Here is an 18,416-nt window from a genome sequence, read left to right as displayed (position 1 = left end):
TTGCTTTATAAATAAAGCAATTATTTATTATTATTATTATTATTATTATTATTATTATTATTATTATTATTATTATTATTATTATTATTATTATTATTATTATTATTATTATTATTATTATTGTCCTTAATCACACTTTATCCCCATTTATCTGCCATTATTTCAGCAGGGCCTGTAAGAGGATCAGATCATTTTTCTAATGTCCCTGTTTTGTTCCCCATGTTTTCTAGACTCACTGTGGTTTGTGCTTCAACTTTCTATGGGCTTATCAATCACACACAATTTACTCTCTCATACTGATCTTCCCATCTCATCGTATGGTTGGATCTTATCACACATACACTAACTTCAGATGAATCCCTTCAGCCAGGTAGTTTGTATGTCACATTCGTTCTGACCAACTACCCTATACAGTAGTATGCACAGTGTGTTGTGCAAACTAGACACTAAAGGAGTCATTTTATATCTGGTTATTTATGTTTTCGTCTGTATTGAGTCAGTCATACACCCATTTTATTCAAATGGAACCAAAACCAGACATTATACTTTCATATGTGTAAGATGACTTATCTATGTATTTCTAAATTTAAATGTATCTGTTTATTGATTCATTTCTTTATTTATTGAGGATGGTACTTCTCACTACTATACATGTATCTATTTTCCCTTATTTCACCTTTTTGCCTTGTTTTCCTTTTTCTCACAGATCACATAGAATTACACAGACAATTGTTCACTACCACACAGGCTTTACAAGAATATTACAGTTGCTATCACACAAGCTTTACGCAACCTCTGTGATCTATTACTAAAAAGAAATGCTTCTTAAAGCTGTTCTCCCTTATTGCTGGAATGGAGCATCTGCTGTCCACCACCTGTCCCTGACATCAGGCGGGATCCAGGCCTCCGTTTGTTCCTGGGCCGGCAGTACCCTTCAGTTTGGACTCAGGTAATGATCAGCAGAATGTCCATCCCATCCTCGTCACCAAGATGTAATAGACGTTTTCCCACTTCTTTAGATAAGTGTTACTAGATCTTGGAAGAACTGTAGACAGAACTTAACATGACAAAATATACCACATGGCCTAAATATGTACAATCTTTCTGACCAAATGCTTCTTTCCTGTTTGAAGCAGGTCAAAGGCTGTGATGTCCCACATCATATATTCATGGAGTTAGGAGCAACAACACAACTCTGCTCCACACTAACCACACAAGTCGAGCGTCCACATCAGAGTGGTCATTATTCTCCTACTTCTACCGGAGGCAGGATCACAGTCTGTGCATCCTGCCCATTCTTTTTCTCTTTCTTTGCTGTTAGTGCTGAAGTTCTAATTAGGAAAACACAAACACTCAGGGTGGACAGTATGGATGACTTGGTGCAAGAGTGAACACATTTTCTTCATCATCAACACAAACCTGACACCAACCTAAATGATTGTCAGTAATGAAAGAACCATCCAAATGTTTCTCTTAAGTCCAAGTATCAATGTGGCAGATTTCAGCAGCTGATCTTCAGTCAGCAGAGTTTCTGTCCACAGGAGACACTCTCACACCTACACACTGCACAGAGACAATGAGGAACCAGGATAGATCAAGAACCCAGGATACAGAAGTTCAGTGAATGTGGTGTTGAAGGTGTGGAGGTGGATCAGTTTGTCAGAGGAGACACTGTAGAAGGACAGAGAGCCAGCAGGACAGTCCACATACACTGCTACTCTGTGACAGACAGAGGACGAGGAGATGAATGATTGTCTGTTATTGTGGCTGACAGAGTAACCATCATCAAAGCAGATCAGACTCCAGGACTGATCGTTCCATCCAAACAAAGAGTCATCACTGTTTCTTTTCCTTCTGATTCCTCTGTAACTCACTGATATAAAAACTCCTCTTCTCCACTCGACCTCCCAGTAACAGCTGCCAGTCAGAACATTTCTACACAGCAGCTGAGACCAGTAGTCAAATCTGTCTGGATGATCAGTATATGACTGATCCTCCTTCACACGTGTCACCTTCCTGTTGTTGTCAGACAGTTGTAGGTTTCTGTTTACTGTGTTTGGGTCCAGTTCCAGTTCACAGGCATCTGATGGAGAGAACAAGACACAAACAGCTGCAGTTTATCATCTGTTGATTTATCAGCAACTTTACTGACAATGACTGAAAGTAAATCATTCCAACTCCCATTTCATCTTCAACTGTGAAGAATGTTTGACTCCATTTCAAGTGAAATTCAACAATCCAGTTAGAACAACAATCCACTTGAGCATTTTATGAAATGGATCAATGAAATCCACATCATACACACATTAGACACAAGTCAACTCTGGAACACCTGTGTTTGTTTCCACTTGAAGTCTATTTTTCTCCTCCTGCTGTTTAGTGAAGCTTAATCTTTAAACACAGGTGTTTCAGTGTGTTTTAAAGCTGTTGCAAACTTTTTCCTGGTGTCTGTATTAGTGTTGTCAATAGTATTGATTCATCAATACATGTCTATACTGAATATTTGGAAAAGTTTCAATATCCACACACTGGTATATGTTGTATATATGTTTGGAATTTGTGGCCGAGCTGCCGTGTTGGATTGTACAGGTACCTAAGAAAGTGGCTAGTGAGTGTCCATGTTCTCCAGTATCAATAAGCTGGTAGCAGCTGCACTCCCCCTCCTCTCTCTGACAGCCCTGCCCCCTCTCTTTCACTGTCTGAATAAAACTAATCTGTGGTGGGAAGCAACTTGACCTCTATGAGACACTGTGTTACATGTTCTGCAGCCAAATCTGCCTTCTCTAACAGAAATCTACCTGGGGAAACCAGGTTTCCCGTTTCCATGACAGCAATAGTCATTTCTAAGCAAACTGGGAAGGACCAAACCATCAGTCTTAGGACTAACTGTTGTAAGACACCTGCTCCATTAGTGGACAAACAGGACACATACCAGACCAAAGACATCCAGGTTGTGTAAAAGACGAGCTAAAGGTGCTGCGGGTGTCAGCAGCCATTGACACATGGACATAAGCCAAGAATGTCTGTCCTGCAGTAAAGTGGAGGCTAGTTGAATTGAAAAAAATCCCATTTGGATCTAAAATAAAGAGAATCTCTGAGCTTTGAAGAAATTGCTGCACATTATAGTTTGTTGTTGGAAAAAACTACAAAACGTCTTCAAGCAATTTGTGCATTGTTTAATTAAGGTGGTGCAGCACGGTGGTCGAGCGGTTAACACTGCCACAAGAAGGTCCTCGGTTCAAACCCCCTGCCAGCTGCAGCCTTTCAGTGTGGAGTCTGCATGTTCTCCCCTGCTTGTGTGGGTTTCCTCCAGTTTCCTCCCACAGTCAAACACATGCATGTTAGGTTCATTGGTTTTTCAAAATGAATCACATATGTAGAGAATCAATCCTTCTTGATGTCAAACAAATAGATTGTGTGTGACTAAGCCAGGTTCACTACATGAAGGCTCCAGTCGCTTTAATCTAGACCCTCTTCAGATCTCTACACTGGCTTCCTGTAGCTGCATCAGGTTCAAAGCTCTGTCTCTTGCCTACAGCTCCTGTTTACCTCAACTCCCTCATTCAGGTCTACAATCCCTCCCGTCCACTGTGCTCTGCCAGTGAACGACGTCTGGTTTCCCACAGAAGACACCAAGCAAAACTCTTCAGCTCAGTGATCCCACGATGGTGGAACGAGCTTCCAAACTCTGCACGTTTAGAAAACTCACTCCCAATATTCAAAAAACTGCTAAAAACAGAACTTTTCCGCATCTTCCTATGCACTTAAATCTACTTGTTATGAAAAAGTTCTTTGTGCTCTCATTAAACATAAACACTTCTTCTGATTTTTGCTGACTTGTACCTCACTTGTAAGTCACTTTGGATAAAAGCGTCTGAATGACTAAATGTAAATGTATGTGTCCTAAGCAGTAAAGGTGTATTTCCAACTTCAATCATTTCCAGCAACCACAACAACTGTTACTATAAGGAGGAAGCTCCCGTTAACCACTGGCTCCATTACTATCTGTAGCTTCAGGCCTATGCAGGTGCTGGTGAAGAGGCAGCAGGGGAAACATTGGGATGAAGGTAGTGAATAGCTGGATGAATTCCTTCACCTCAGCCTAAACACAAACCTGTTCTGATGAACTTTAGGCACTTTTGAATAGACCACTTTCATTTGAGGGCTCACCTGTATTCTTGTACTGTTCCAGGGCAACAATAAGCACTGAGTCACAGACACTTACTGCTCAAAAGTCATATTACACGTTAGTTCCAACTGTTCATTAACTTACAATATTACCTCCTAACACAATATCACTACTTTTGTGTTACTTTCACAAACATTGGCTCTAAGATTCAGTCAAAAAACAAAACCTCAATTAGTAAAACACTGATATATCACCTACAAATCACATATTTATAATGCTCTTCATGACAGGTCAGCGCCAGTGCTCTCACGCAGACGACCCAAACATTCATGTGTCCTCCTCACAGAGCCTGAAGTTAAACCTCCTTCCTTTATAGACCAAATGAACTGCAGCTAAAAACTCACCTCTTCATGAATCAACTTGGTCTGAATGTGGCTAATGAGGATTCTGTCCGCATGCTCTGCACCACATACTCTGCTACAAGCCACCTTAGCTCTGATTTATTAAACACACTGAGAAGAAAGTGAGGGGTCCTTGAACACAACTTCCATTGGTCAAACCTGTGAAGTACTAGTTACCGAAGCACCTGAAGGTAACAAAACTCTTGTAGAAAGACACAGTGACAGTCAAAACACCCAGAAGAAACAATGTTCACTTTCTGTTGGCTCCACTGTTAATAAAATGTATTTCTTAGTTTTGTTGGATCACTGTGTTCACTTTGTTGTGTTTGTGGATTTGAAATTGATTGATTGAATTCTAACATCTTTCCAGCCACACTGACAAAAAACAGAAGCTAAATCCTGAATGAAACTCTGGAGAAATTCATCTTTGTTCTTCAGTCAAGAAAAGCTTCAAATCTAGTGGAACATGTGCAGCTATGTTTTTAGGAATCAAACTTAAAACACACTCACACTTCCTCACACCAGGTTTCAGTCTCTGTGGTCCACCATGGTCCAACCTGGAGGAAGAGAGAAAGTCAGAATCAGCTTCATCCACCTGCACAGAGAAACAGTGTGAGAGCTGGTGTTGTCTGTCCATCTGTCCATACCTGAGAGTGTCCAGTCTCCAGTGTGGATCCTCCAGTCCAGCAGACAGCAGCTTCACTCCTGAGTCTCCTGGATGATTGTAGCTCAGGTCCAGCACTCTCAGATGGGAGGGGTTGGAGCTCAGAGCTGAGGCCAGAGAAGCACAGCCTTCCTCTGTGATCAGACAACCTGACAGACTACACACACACACACACACACACACACACACACACACACACACACAAACACACACAGACATTGACTTTATTAATTTGCTGGAGACATAACCATGAACTAAATCTAGGCTATAAAATGGCATCATTCAAATTCATGCTCCACCTTTTTTACCAACTAAACAGCCAACTGTAGAAACTAGAATTAAGGTGGGTCATGGAACCAAGTCAGGTTGTGGACCTGCTCTTTGCCTTTGCAAGGATACTGGAGAGGTCAGAGGAGTTTGCTACACAAGTGAAAACATATTTTCCTCCTTATGATCTGCAGAATCTCATGTGTGTTATAGTAACTAATGTCCATCATTTGTTCCTTTCATTTCTGGCAATAATACAATGACATTGGAGCCTTGTAGTTAGTCCGAAGTAAACGCTCTCCATTAGTTCATCTGTGTCCACTTCAATTATTGATATGTTATTGGTTGTGGGGATCTTTCTCTTCAGACCAAACATGTTGGAGTCCAACTGAATATAGTTGAGCAACTTTACTCAATCTGGTTTTTATGAACTCGTCAAGTTTCTGTGGTTAGAACAAAACATTACCCAGTTGACAATCTGCTGAGTCAGCAAACCTCTTCATCACGATAGCTTGTCAAATGACTGTTTACAAAAATCAGAATCCTGACCTGAGAGTTTCCAGTCTGCAGTGATGTTGCTTCAGTCCAGCAGACAACAGCTTCACTCCTGAATCCTGCAGGTCATTGTTACTCAGGTCCAGTTCTCTCAGACTAGAAGACTGGGAGCTGAGAACTGAGGACAGAGCTTCACAGCTTCTCTCTGAGAGGTTACAGCCACTCAGTCTAAAAATAATCCAGTAAAACCAAAGAAACCAGTTACAAACATTAGTTTTCTGTCATGTCAACAACAATCCACTTAATCCAAAATAGTCAATGTGCACATACAGAGCTTTGTTGGAGGCTTTGACCACTGGCAGCAGCCTCAGAAGAGCCTCCTCTGAAGCAGAGTATTTCTTCAGGTCCAACACCTCCAGATCTTTTTCTGATGACAGTAAGATGAAGACCAGAGCTGACCACTGAGCAGGAGACAGTTTATCTGTGGAGAGACTTCCTGATCTCAGGGACTGTTGGATCTCCTCCACTAGAGAACCATCATTCAGTTCATTCAGACAGTGGAACAGGTTGATGCTTTTCTCTGCAGACAGATTCTCACTGATCTTCTCCTTGATGTACTGGACTGTTTCCTGATTGGTCTGTAATCTACTTCCTGTCTGGGTCAGCAGGTCTCGTAGGAGATTCTGATTGGTTTGCAGTGAAAGACCAAGGAGGAAGTGGAGGAACAAGTCCAGGTGTCCATTTGGACTCTGTAAGGCCTCGTCCACAGCAGCCTGGTAGAGACGCTTTAGTTTAGGTTTATCTCTATTTTTATTAAATGACTTGGATGTTGATTTCAACAGCAGATTGACTCCAGAGTTGATGAATGTCAGATGGACATGAAGAGCAGCCAGAAACTCCTGAACACTCAGATGGACGAAGCAGAACACCTTGTCCTGGTACAGTCCTCTCTCCTCTTTAAAGATCTGTGTGAACACTCCTGAGTACACTGAGGCTGCTCTGATATCGATGCCACACTCTGTCAGGTCTGATTCATAGAAGATCAGGTTTCCTTTCTGCAGCTGCTCAAAAGCCAGTTTTCCCAGAGACTCAATCATCTTCCTGTTCTCTGGACTCCAGTGTGGATCTGTCTCAGCTCCTCCATCATACTTGATGTTCTTCAGTTTGGACTGAACCACCAGGAAGTGGATGTACATCTCAGTCAGGGTCTTGGGCAGCTTTGCTCTCTCTCTGGTTTTCAACACATCCTCCAGAACTGTAGCAGTGATCCAGCAGAAGACTGGGATATGGCACATGATGTGGAGGCTTCGTGATGTCTTGATGTGGGAGATGATTCTGCTGGCCTGCTCCTCATCTCTGAATCTCTTCCTGAAGTACTCCTCCTTCTGTGGGTCAGTGAACCCTCTGACCTCTGTCACCATGTCAACACACTCAGGAGGGATCTGATTGGCTGCTGCAGGTCGTGTGGTTATCCAGAGGCGAGCAGAGGGAAGCAGGTTCCCCCTGATGAGGTTTGTCAGCAGCACATCCACTGAGGTGGACTCTGTAACATCAGTCAGGATCTCATTGTTGGTGAAGTCCAGAGGAAGTCGACACTCATCCAGACCGTCAAAGATGAACACAACCTGGAACCGTTCAAACCTGCAGATTCCTGCTTCTTTGGTTTCAGGAAAGAAGTGATGAACAAGTTCCACCAAGCTGAACTTTTTCTCTTTCAGCACATTCAGCTCTCTGAAAGTCAATGGAAATATGAACTGTATGTCCTGGTTGGCTTTGTCTTCAGTCCAGTCCAGAGTGAACTTCTGTGTTAAGACTGTTTTCCCAATACCAGCCACTCCCTTTGTCATCACTCTTCTGATTGGTTCATCTCTTCCAGGTGAGGCTTTAAAGATGTCTTCATCTCTGATTGTTTCTGGTCTGTCTGTTTTCCTGGATGCTGTTTCAATCCATCTGACCTCATGTTCATCATTGACCTCTCCAGTCCCTCCCTCTGTGATGTAGAGCTCTGTGTAGATCTGATTCAGAAGGGTTGGGTTTCCTGCTTTAGAGATCCCCTCAAACACACACTGGAACTTCTTCTTCAGGTTAGACTTGAGTTCACTTCCACACACTGCAGCATCAATTCCTGAATGAACAAAGAAAAAAATAAATCAGTGAGTGGATCCTTCAGAAAATCAGAGAATCTAAACATTTAAGTGTCTGTAGAGTTTTTCTTCCTCCATCAGTTTTATCATCAGTGGAGGACAAACAGCCTCTGATCTGATACAGATGTGTGCATCATATTTACAGCAGAGTTTGGAAATGGAAACCTCTCTCCTGCTGTTTCCATTTCCTCTTTCCATCATGTTAAATCTGTTCAAATCCTCTTACTGCTCTGCAGACAGTCAGCCAGCTCCTCCTGCTTCATTCTCCTCAGGAAGTTCACTGTGATCTTCACAAATGACTCTCTGCTGCTCCTCCTCTGCTCTTCATCCTCCTCATCCTCCCTCTGAGTCTCTGAGCATTCTGGGTAATCTGGTCTCAGGACCCTCTGGATCTCCTTCAGCTGGTTCTTCACAAAAGTGACAATGTTGTCCTCCAGCAGCTGGAACAGAATGAGAAGTGAACATTTCATTGAAACTGGTAGAAGACAACATGTGATTCATCTGTGAGTCTGAAGACCTGCTGGTCTGAACACAGCAGCATGGACTCTGTTAGGACCTGAATGGTTGTTAAACACTTAGTCTGGGTTTTATGTAGTTCATAGTCAAACTGTGATTGGACATGTACAGACCATAAATATGGAGTCCAGGTCTGGTTGATGCTGCTGGGCAAACTGATCACTGTGAACCTCTGAGCTCTGCTGCTCAACTCTGGGGAGAAAATAAAGACTTTAAGGAAATGTAATGACTCATAAACAAAGTGAGTAAAAAGTAAGTGTTCATGTGGACACCTGGTGGACACCTTCACTTCAGGACAAATGGGAAACACTGAGTAAAAGTTGCAGTACAGTGGCTGAATGTGGACAGGGTGTATACCTGTATATCCTGCACATATAAAAAGATGTTTCTTGTCTTTTAAGCCTGAAGGTGGTAATTGAAGGACAAAAAGGTCTTGTTTGCTTTACAGGTCAGTTGCATGAACTTCTGAATGTCAGGATTCAGTTTGAAATTCTTACCTTCCATCAGCAGCTTGTTCATCTTTAAAGTCAATAGAATGAATCTTAAACCTGTCAGTCTTCATGGAGACCGAGCTGTGTATCATCCTGATATAAACAAGTGACAAAGTATTTGAAAGCTAAAAAAGAGATGAGTTTTGACTGAATCTCATTTGCAGTTTTCCTGTTTTTGGTTTGTTACCGACTCAATACAAAGTGTTTGTGCTGTAAACGTCTGAACTGTGATAACAGTATTTGGAATCAACCTAATAAACTGCAGATGTTATGTGACACAAACAAGACACTGGATAAAATCCAAGTCTTCAGTTCACTAAAGCTCACATGGACATTGTCCTGTCAGGGTTAAGACTAAAGTCGTGTTTCCACCAACAACTGTGAAGGTGATAGAAAGGGAGATGAGCAGCTGGTCAGACTAGATCAGGCTGATCACTGTGAACCTCTGAGCTCTGTTGCTGAACTCTGGAGAGAAAATAGAAACTTTAAAGGACGACTTCACTGATTTTGAACTGGCTTCTTTTGGTTCTAGTTTGTGTAGTACATGCACATAAATGCCATTAAACTTCCCACTGACTTCCCCATATCACAATATTTCTCGACTTCTACCTGAAAAACACCTCTAGATGACATCACTTGGAGGAGCAGATTATGTCATCTTGTTGGTCAATATATAGAATTTGTAATCATGGTCAACTTGTTTCTCCAGATGACATCATCCGAACTCCTAATAATGAAATAATCCTCTGGGTGATGTCATCTGTATCCTTGAGCCAAACACTGAACCCCAACTTAGTTGCTCCCGGTGAGTGTTGGACAGCTGCATAGCAGCTCCCCCATCAGTGTGTGATTGTAAGTATGAATGGGTGAATAAGAAGCACTGTAAAGTGCTTTGAGTGCAGAACAATTTGCATTTAAAACCATAGAGAGCAAGTTGACTTGGACTCAGGTTGGCAAAAGCAGCATGTGCTGTTTCATGTGCTGCTTTATTTAACATTTCTTACCTTCTATGAGCAGGTTGTTCAACTTTAAAGTGAATTAGATCACACATAGACTGGTCACTCTTCATAGAGACACAGCTGGGTTCAGCAGAGTCTGGTCTCTGCTTCTTCATCCTGATCCAAACAAACAAGAGACAAATGAAAAGTAGTTTGAAGCTGAAAGCAGATGAATTCTAATCATTGTATTTTAAGTTTTGCTGGTTTGTTATGTTTTTTATTTGGGTTGCAGGGGGGCTGGAGCCTTTCCCAGCTGTCATCGGGGGAGAGGGGAGGTAGACTCTGGCCAGGTCTCCAGTCTATCTCAGGGCCACACAGTGAGACATACACAGACAGTCAAACCATCTGCACTCACATTTACACCTACGGGCAATTTTAGATTCTAAACTGTGATAATAATAATTCTAATAATTTCTTCAACATTCACAAACTGCAGATATGTAACATGAAAAAGACACTGGATGAACTTTAAACCTTCACTTCACTGAAGCAAACATGTACATTATACTGTCAGGGTTATGTCCAAACTCTGGTTACCACCATCAACTGTGGAGTTGACAGAGATCAGCAGCTCCCAAAGCAAGAAGTTCAGTCTTACTCAGACTGTGAAGCTCTGGACTAAGAAATGATTCCTCTTATCAGGCAAATCAGAAAATAAAGCTCATTTTTTATTTCTTACCTTCCATGAGCAGGTTGTTCATCTTTAAAGTCAATAATGTGACCTGCAGACTGGTCACTCTTCATAGAGATACAGCTGGGTTCAGCAGAGTCTGGTCTCTGCTTCTTCATCCTAATCCAAACAAACAAGAGACAAATGAAAAGTAGTTGGAAGCTGAAAGCAGATGAATTGTGAGCAGACTGTCAGCAGCTGAAATGTTAGAAGCAGATAGAAAGTCAGTAAGAAGACAGTGGATGAGGAACGTTTCCTGTTCATCAACATGGAATCTGATGAAAGATGCTGTCTCATCTTAGTTGCTTAGTTGACTAATCAGTGGTTGGCTCTTTGTTAACTAAGACAGTTAGTAGTTGATGATTAGTTCTTCTAAGCTGTTACTGAGGAGCTGAGTGGCAGATGTGACAGTGAGTGGGAATAATGATGGTGGACTGATTTGACATGGAGTCATGGACAGTTACAGATCCTCATCTCACCTCTGGTCTTTGGTCTGGCTCTCATGTCCCCCACACAGAGTGGTTTTAGAGGGAGGGACTCCCTCCTCTCTGTCCTCACACTGATTCATAGCAGAGTCCACACCTGCTGGGAGCTGAGCTCAGTCTTTACAGCAACAACACTGACAATGTTCCCTTGAAGCTGCTGTGAGTTTCCAGTGTTCAGTTTCTGGTTCTACAAACCTGTCCAGTGTTTTATTTGTTGCTTCTTGTCTCTGTCTCTGTCTCCCCAGCTGGTTGAAGCAGACAGCCACCAACCTGATCCTGGTTGTGTCAGAGGTTTCTTCTCTAAGGTCTTGACTTTACTGTGTAAAGGGCCTTGAGATGATTGTGGTTGTGAGTTGCAGCTGTATAAATAAAGTAGAGTTGAATCATGTACATTAATAGAACAAACTTCACTCATTGATCATGTAACAGACCTACATTATCTTAGTAAATGAGCTGGAATCTGCTCATTTCCTCAGCTGTCACCTGATGAGGACTAAAGGCTAATAAACAGATAAAACAGTGTTTTCTGTTTCTGACCTCTGGAACCTCACAGTCTGTTATCAGTGGTCAAAGTTTAAACATTTCAATGTGTATATTTAATGAAAAAATATTCAGTTGAGACCACATGCAGCCACTGACACAGATCCAAATAAAACCTGGTCTTCAAACAGTCACTAATCTTAAAGATCTTCACATCTGCCTCTAATCCATCCTCTGATCCCCTCAGGAAAACGTAGATCTAACTGAGCTCTGTGTGCTTTTCCTCACAAGGACAAAACCTTCAACCCCCATCAGCACGTCCTCTTGTAAATGTCTCCCTCTAGTGCTGAAACTTAGAACCTACATCAAGAACTAGTAGTTAACAGACTGATTATTGTCACTGATTTCATCTGTGCTGTTCTCCTGATCCATGTAGAGCTACAGCAAATAACACACTCAGCACTGTTTTCACATTAAAAGCCTGATTATTAACAGAAGGCTGAAGGACTTTTATTGTGACAATATTGTCTCAATGATGGAAGATTAATATGATTCCTGGAAAAAGTTAGTCTGGTGACCACATGATTTGATGATACTGACCAGGAATCAGCTCCATGAATGAAAAACCCTCAGTAATGTTGGATGTGGACAGTCTTTTCCCCTCCTCCCCATAACATTTCAGCCTCTGGGACAGTCCACACATGGACTGTGCTAAAGAGCTATCAGTCAAACCAAGTCTGTCTCAGTGTTGGAAGATGGTTGTGTTTTGGATAAAATGCAGCTCAGCCAGTTTGATCCAAGCTGTCCAACCAGTTCTGACACTCTGAGCTCAGATTACAATCAAACTGCTGTTGGTTCTACCTGAGAACCACTGACAGTAAAACCTGCAAATCCTTCTCAATCCACTCTCCTTTAACTCAGAGAGAAACTCTGAAGAATCAAAATGTTCAACAGATCATCATCATCCAGAAACATTTCTACTGTCCAGTCAAACAGTGATACAACACAATGTGATCCCAGTGATCCTGTTCATCACACATTTACACATTTCTCTGGTAGGATTCTCACCTGCTGAACTCACTTCAGGTCCACTTCCAGAAACTTTCCACCTTCATGTGTAGAGAAGAAGCTGCTCATTGTTCCTCCTCAGTCTTGGTGTCTGTGAGCATTTGATCTGAGGACGCTGTCACATCATGTCACATAACTTCAGAGTTCAAGTCTAAAAAAACACCCAGGTGGCGTCAAAACCAGTGGAACCTGTTTCAGAGACACAGTGTGAGATGATGGAGTTCTACTACCTGTCCACTAGATGGTGCTGACTGACCAGAGAAACTCCAGGACAGTAACATACTCGGGAAATGGAAAATGGTGGAGATCCACCACTGATGCTGCTCTACAAACACGCTTGAACTGGACCTGAATGATGTGGAGTCTGTGTCTGTGATGGAAAATCAAGTTTGAATAAATGATTCAATTTAGAAGGTTATAAAACTAATGTGTGATGTAGGAATTTTAGAACTGCTTAGGATGGAGACTTGAAACTCAGATAATAAAACCCTAAAAGACATTCTGTGTGTTGAAGGTTCTTTATTGATTACACTTGAGGTGTCTAAGACCAGATATTGTCACTTTTGCTGTCAATTTGACGTTGTCAGCAGCATCTTTGAGCGGAGGTGAAGAGTGGTTTTCATGCATCCTGGAAAAGAAAACAAATTCCAGCCTCAACCTCCACTGAAAGAATCCATGTAGAGAAGGAGAACTGAACACAGCAGCTCCTCTGATCACTGCCACCAGATTCACAAACTAAAAATGAACACTGGTCAACATGGATACTGGGTGAGTTGTAAATAAGTTCCTAAATTAATTCTGTTGAGCTCAACTTGCCATTCTTGGTTGATGTAGTCTGATCAAATTGGGTGACTCCTAGCTGATTAGGGAGGATAAGTGTCAATAACCAAGTTGGACACAGGGGCCAACAGGTGTCAGTGATTAGAGACTTTAAGTGATAGGCACAAAGCTTGTGTAACGGGAGCTTATAAAAGACACCCTCACCCTCACAGAGACGTCTGCGTTGAAGGCGGTGCCCGGGGTCCCGTGGAAAACCAGGGAAGTAAAGGGGCTTGAACCCTGCAGGGTCAGATTGTAAAGAGTATGAAAACCAAGTATGGTGACATTTATTAGGGGAAGTGAATTGTTTGTCTCTATTTGCCTTCTAAGTTTGTCATTCTCAAGACCCAGTCACAGGTTATTACAGGACAGAGCATTTCACAGAGAAGAGTCACTGTTCATTTGAATAGAACAGGTCCAAAAGTAGAATTAAGAGTTTTGACATTGGTTTACTGGAAGTGTGGCAGGAAGTGTGCACACTCGGACTAAATCCGAAAAAAAAAAGAATGTCACAAAAAGACAAACAGATGTGTAACTTACAATGTTAAATATGTGAAAAAACAAAAATGAAGTAGAGTTTAGGGAAAGGAGAGGACTAAAAAAACAAAACAAAAAAACTCTCATGACAGCTGCACCACACAGAACAGATGACACTTCAGTAGAAAACAGATACCACCACCATATTCTCCCAGTGTGTCTTCTCTCTGTCCACAGATCACAGCACTGAAACTGGACGCTGGCTTGGACTCCTACCAGTCAGTGCTGCCACAACCACCACCTGATTGCACCACATCCTCATCTTCCTCCCTTTCTGCATTGTCATCATTCAATTTTTCAATTCAACTTTACTTATATAGCACCAATTCACAACAAAGTCATCTCAAGGCGATGCCTCATCATCTGCCTCATTTGCAACTAACTCAGGAGGAGAAAGATAGAAGGAAAAAACATGGTCAAAGTGGACCAGACAGTCTGTAATTGGTCTTCAGGCCAAGGACTGATGAAGATGTCTTCATATGACAGAGGTCGTGGAGGAAAAGGATATTGTGGACGAGCCGTTGAAAAATCTGACAAAGCTTCATGAGGCTGTTAGTGCTTTGATAAACACAGTTACAAACCTCAGCACATGTCAAACATGCTTCAAATCTGAGCTGACTGATCCACATTAACACAGTGAGAACAACATGAGGTCAAATACAGAAAGATGAAATCAAATAATGTGACAGATTCCAGCTCTGACAAAGGCTGAAACTCCAGTAACATTTCTTCTTGTTGTATTTGACTATATTACAGTAGAAATCGGAGACAAGCCGCATCCACCCACAAGCAGATTTGATCAGTGTACAAATGATAAACTCCCAGAAACATCCACATCCTGATGGACTGGTTTCCACAGTTTGAGATCTGGGAATCCAAGTCTCACATTACAAAAATGAAAATTCAAACCAAAACAACATTTTCTTGAATGGAAGCTGAATGTAAACTGATAAACTTTGGTCTGAATCTCTTCTGAGAAACTGTAAAAAAAAAGTCAGCCTCTTTTTTTTAATCGTAGTTCAACAGTAGCAGGACACAAGGATTCAGGAGTAAATAGACATTTCAGGTTTGTTGTTGATCAGCTGCTTCAATGTCTCGGTTTGTCTTCACATGGTGGTTACATTTCCTATGGATCATATAAATGATACCAATAAAAGAAGCAGGTTACAAACTAACACACCTACTACCAGACCAAAACGTCCACCATCATCTCCTCCATCCTTGTGACCTGAGAAGAGAATGAGGTGTGAGGTGTCAGGTAGGTGATGAATCCATTTCCTCTTCAAACTCCTGTCAGACATTATCTACTGCACTTTGATCCCATCACTCATAGCAGCTGTTTGCTACAAAGTCTCATCAGCAACATCTTTAGAAAACACAAACATCTGATCTGTGATGGTTCACTCTCACATCAACAACCAGGAAGCAGCTTCACCTCTGATCCACACACACACACACACACACACACACACACACACACACACACACACACACACACACACACACACACACACACACACCTGAGTCGACGACTGTCAGAGTGATGGTGCTGATGAGCTGAGCTGGTGTAGTTGTGTTGCTGTTTCTAACAGAACACTCATATGTTCCAGTGTCATTGATGTTGACGTTCTTCAGAATCAAAGAACCATCTCCGATCATCTCGGGATCTGTCAGCTTCACTCGATTCTTGAAAGATTGATGTGGAGTGATGCAGTCATTCTTACCATGTCTGCACACAAAGACGTCTTCCTTCAGGTCCAGTCTCCTCCACTCCAACAGTTCAATGTGTCCACCTCTGTGACTAACATCATCTCCAGTCTTCACTGTGATCTGTTGTTGGTCTGAACAAAAACCATAAAATCCAGATCAAACATCAGTAAAACAGTTGATGAGGTCAAAGTCACACAGCTCTGAAGTCACAACTTGGATCAGTCCAGTTTGTCACCTGGACTTTTCTGTTTCACTGAGTCCATATAAACTGGACCATGAAGCTGCTTTTCTACTGACTCTGTGAAGCCTCCGTTTTCCTTCAACTACCACTGAGTGGTTGTCAGTGACACCTGATCGTGTGGTCAAATTCACAGGCTGCAGTAAAGAGGAAAAATGTGCAGGATGTTTGATATCAGAGGAAACAGCTTCAGGGCTCTTCAGCTTCACATACCACTCAGATGAACCTGAGGCTATGAAGCAGAGTGAAGCAGAGCTATTAGTGATTTTATTTTTAATTCTTTTTCCAGCAACAAGCTCCTTCATGTGACAGAGGCAGAGCTGCAGACGACACAGTCAGAACCACAATCAAAGGACTTAATTAATGTGATATTCAACAAGGTGACCTGGGGCCGTGTGATGTGTTATAGAGTGTAGACTCGTATACACACTTTTTAGCAGTGGTGTGGGTGCAGCAGTGCAGCAACACATTAACACTGACAATTGTAATAATCAAGGTTATTATAGTTTTCAAATTAGTTTCTTTTTAGACATTTTCTGAATTAAATCAGAATTTCCAAGTAGTTTTAGTTTAGTTCAACATGTGGTTTCATTAGTTTGGGTTTTTGTGGATTTTAGTTAGTCTGTCACCAGATTGTCAAAAATAAGGTTTAAAGAGACTTTAAATAAGTTGAATGGAGGCTGACTCTGTGGTTTGATGAGGGACTGTAATAAAGTGAAGCAGCTGTGGACACAGGACATCATCTGAATCCACCCTGTTGATTTAGAAGGCAGCACTTGGCCCTGATGTCACCGTTAACATTTAATGGACTAAAGTCTATTAGATTTAGTTAGTTTACATCAGCTACTAATGAGGCTTAAACCAGCTGGAACCACAACAGTAACTGAGCTCCTAAGATGAGGTGACTGTAGAAGTCATGTGGCTCTGTCTTTATTTTTTTTTTCAGGATTATCTCTCAAATGGAATAAACTCATTATTCAGACAACCAACACAGAGATTTTTTCAAAACCTGAAACCTTCAGGTCGGCCCATGACTTTTACTTTTCACATGTGAGTACAAAGGACTCTGGACTTGAGTAAATATGCTTAGTTTAAATGGTTTACTGGCACAGAATTGATTAAGATTTATTGCATATGTGGTTAAAGTTTTTAAGTAAAATGTCTAAAGTAGTAGCGTCGTGACTTTGCACCAGAAACAGTTGTAGTTTTGAGACCCACCTGTGAATCTCATTAAACCTGAGCACTGGTGGATCTGTGCATATGCCCATGAAAACTCAGACTAACATTTTTCTTTTTCTTTTTTTCGAGGTAGATCTATGAACTGTAAATCAAATGTTTTTTTTATCTTGTTTGGCTGCTGTACCATCTCTTGCTCTGTCTCTCAAACATCACTTCCATTGCATTTTTTATGTAAATATATTGGTGCCATTTTTGACCTGACATTAGTCTTTACCTGGCTGCCGTGCCCTCATTTATTTCCGCCCGTCGCGTGTGGCCAGCTGCCACATCCTGTGTAACTATCGTGAGTTGAAGATGTCATGCATTTATAATCAGTCATTGTATTAGCATGTTAGCTTACTGTTTGGTTTGTCATGTTGGCTTTTTATTAGCTTTTTGTAGCATCTTTGTGGGATGTTTACCTTGTTTCTTTCCTCAGTTAAGGAACTGCCTGGGTCAACACACTAGTTTGGCAGCTCTTGTAGGTTTGGATTCATTTCCTTCATCTGGCTGCCTAGATGGCTGTTGGCAACTAAAACCAGATATGAGCAGCTGTTAGCGGTTTCCCTTAGGATTTTTGTCCTGGATGACTTAACTTGGTTAGTTCTGCCTAATTTTAGGACACTTTGTATTTGTGAAATTAGTCTGTGCAGCCTGTGTTTGTATTGAAGGTGCCTTGTACTGGGTCCTATGTCCCACAGGGCTTAAGCTTAATGGGACATCTCTTACACACTCTCTCTCTTTCTCACCCTGCTTCTATCCAAAATGGCTGCCGTGCCATATGTTCAATGTTGTTGCATTAACTTTTTATTCCCTAGGAAAAACATCAACAATTGGTAAGTGCCATATTTTATATTTTTCCGTTTCAGCCTTTTCTATCAATCCTCCTTTTATTTGCTTTGTGTTGCTTGGCCACTCTTCCATGTTTGTCCATGTTTGTGTGATCTGCTATACTCATTTATCGCTAGTTCGTCCCCCACCCACTAATATAAATACCCTTTAATTTGTCAGACGAAATCGCCTGCCCGTCCTTAAACCTCATTTGCTTGGATTGATTTTTGGACCAGCCATGTAAACCAGGAAGGT

General features: G+C 41.6%; 1 protein-coding gene and 1 long non-coding RNA gene across 3 annotated transcripts; both read right to left on the bottom strand.

The window, feature by feature from the left end:
• Positions 1-459: 459 nt before the first annotated feature.
• Positions 460-8,570, bottom strand: LOC137100150 (NLR family CARD domain-containing protein 3-like). The gene is made up of 6 exons (XM_067477790.1): positions 8,327-8,570; positions 6,287-8,081; positions 6,011-6,184; positions 5,178-5,351; positions 5,041-5,087; positions 460-2,083 (listed from the first exon to the last, which is right to left on the bottom strand). Exons 1-6 carry the CDS (start codon positions 8,568-8,570, stop codon positions 1,557-1,559), a joined length of 2,961 nt encoding a protein of 986 aa, XP_067333891.1. The 3' UTR covers positions 460-1,556.
• A 2,683-nt stretch (positions 8,571-11,253) lies between these two features.
• Positions 11,254-12,932, bottom strand: LOC137100169 (uncharacterized). Of its 2 annotated transcripts, none has more exons than XR_010910849.1 (3): positions 12,809-12,932; positions 11,456-11,619; positions 11,254-11,357 (listed from the first exon to the last, which is right to left on the bottom strand). It is a non-coding gene; the product is annotated as an uncharacterized lncRNA (long non-coding RNA). The 2 variants fall into 2 exon arrangements; XR_010910850.1 differs by having other exon boundaries at positions 11,260-11,360.
• Positions 12,933-18,416: the final 5,484 nt, after the last annotated feature.

This window comes from Channa argus, chromosome 1, assembly GCF_033026475.1.
Source record: "Channa argus isolate prfri chromosome 1, Channa argus male v1.0, whole genome shotgun sequence".
Classification (NCBI taxonomy): Eukaryota; Metazoa; Chordata; class Actinopteri; order Anabantiformes; family Channidae; genus Channa; species Channa argus.
This window is presented reverse-complemented; position numbering and strand designations above follow the sequence as displayed.

What these genes read in the sequence shown, in the direction of transcription:
- LOC137100150 (XM_067477790.1), bottom strand. Translation starts at nt 8,570, where the DNA reads ATGAAATGTTCACTTCTCATTCTGTTCCAGCTGCTGGAGGACAACATT. An exon ending in GGCTGACTGTCTGCAGAGCA is followed by an intron (nt 8,082 to 8,326) that starts GTAAGAGGATTT and finishes TTGTTCATTCAG; the next exon opens with GAATTGATGCTGCAGTGTGT. An exon ending in AAAGCCTCCAACAAAGCTCT is followed by an intron (nt 6,185 to 6,286) that starts GTATGTGCACAT and finishes GATTATTTTTAG; the next exon opens with ACTGAGTGGCTGTAACCTCT.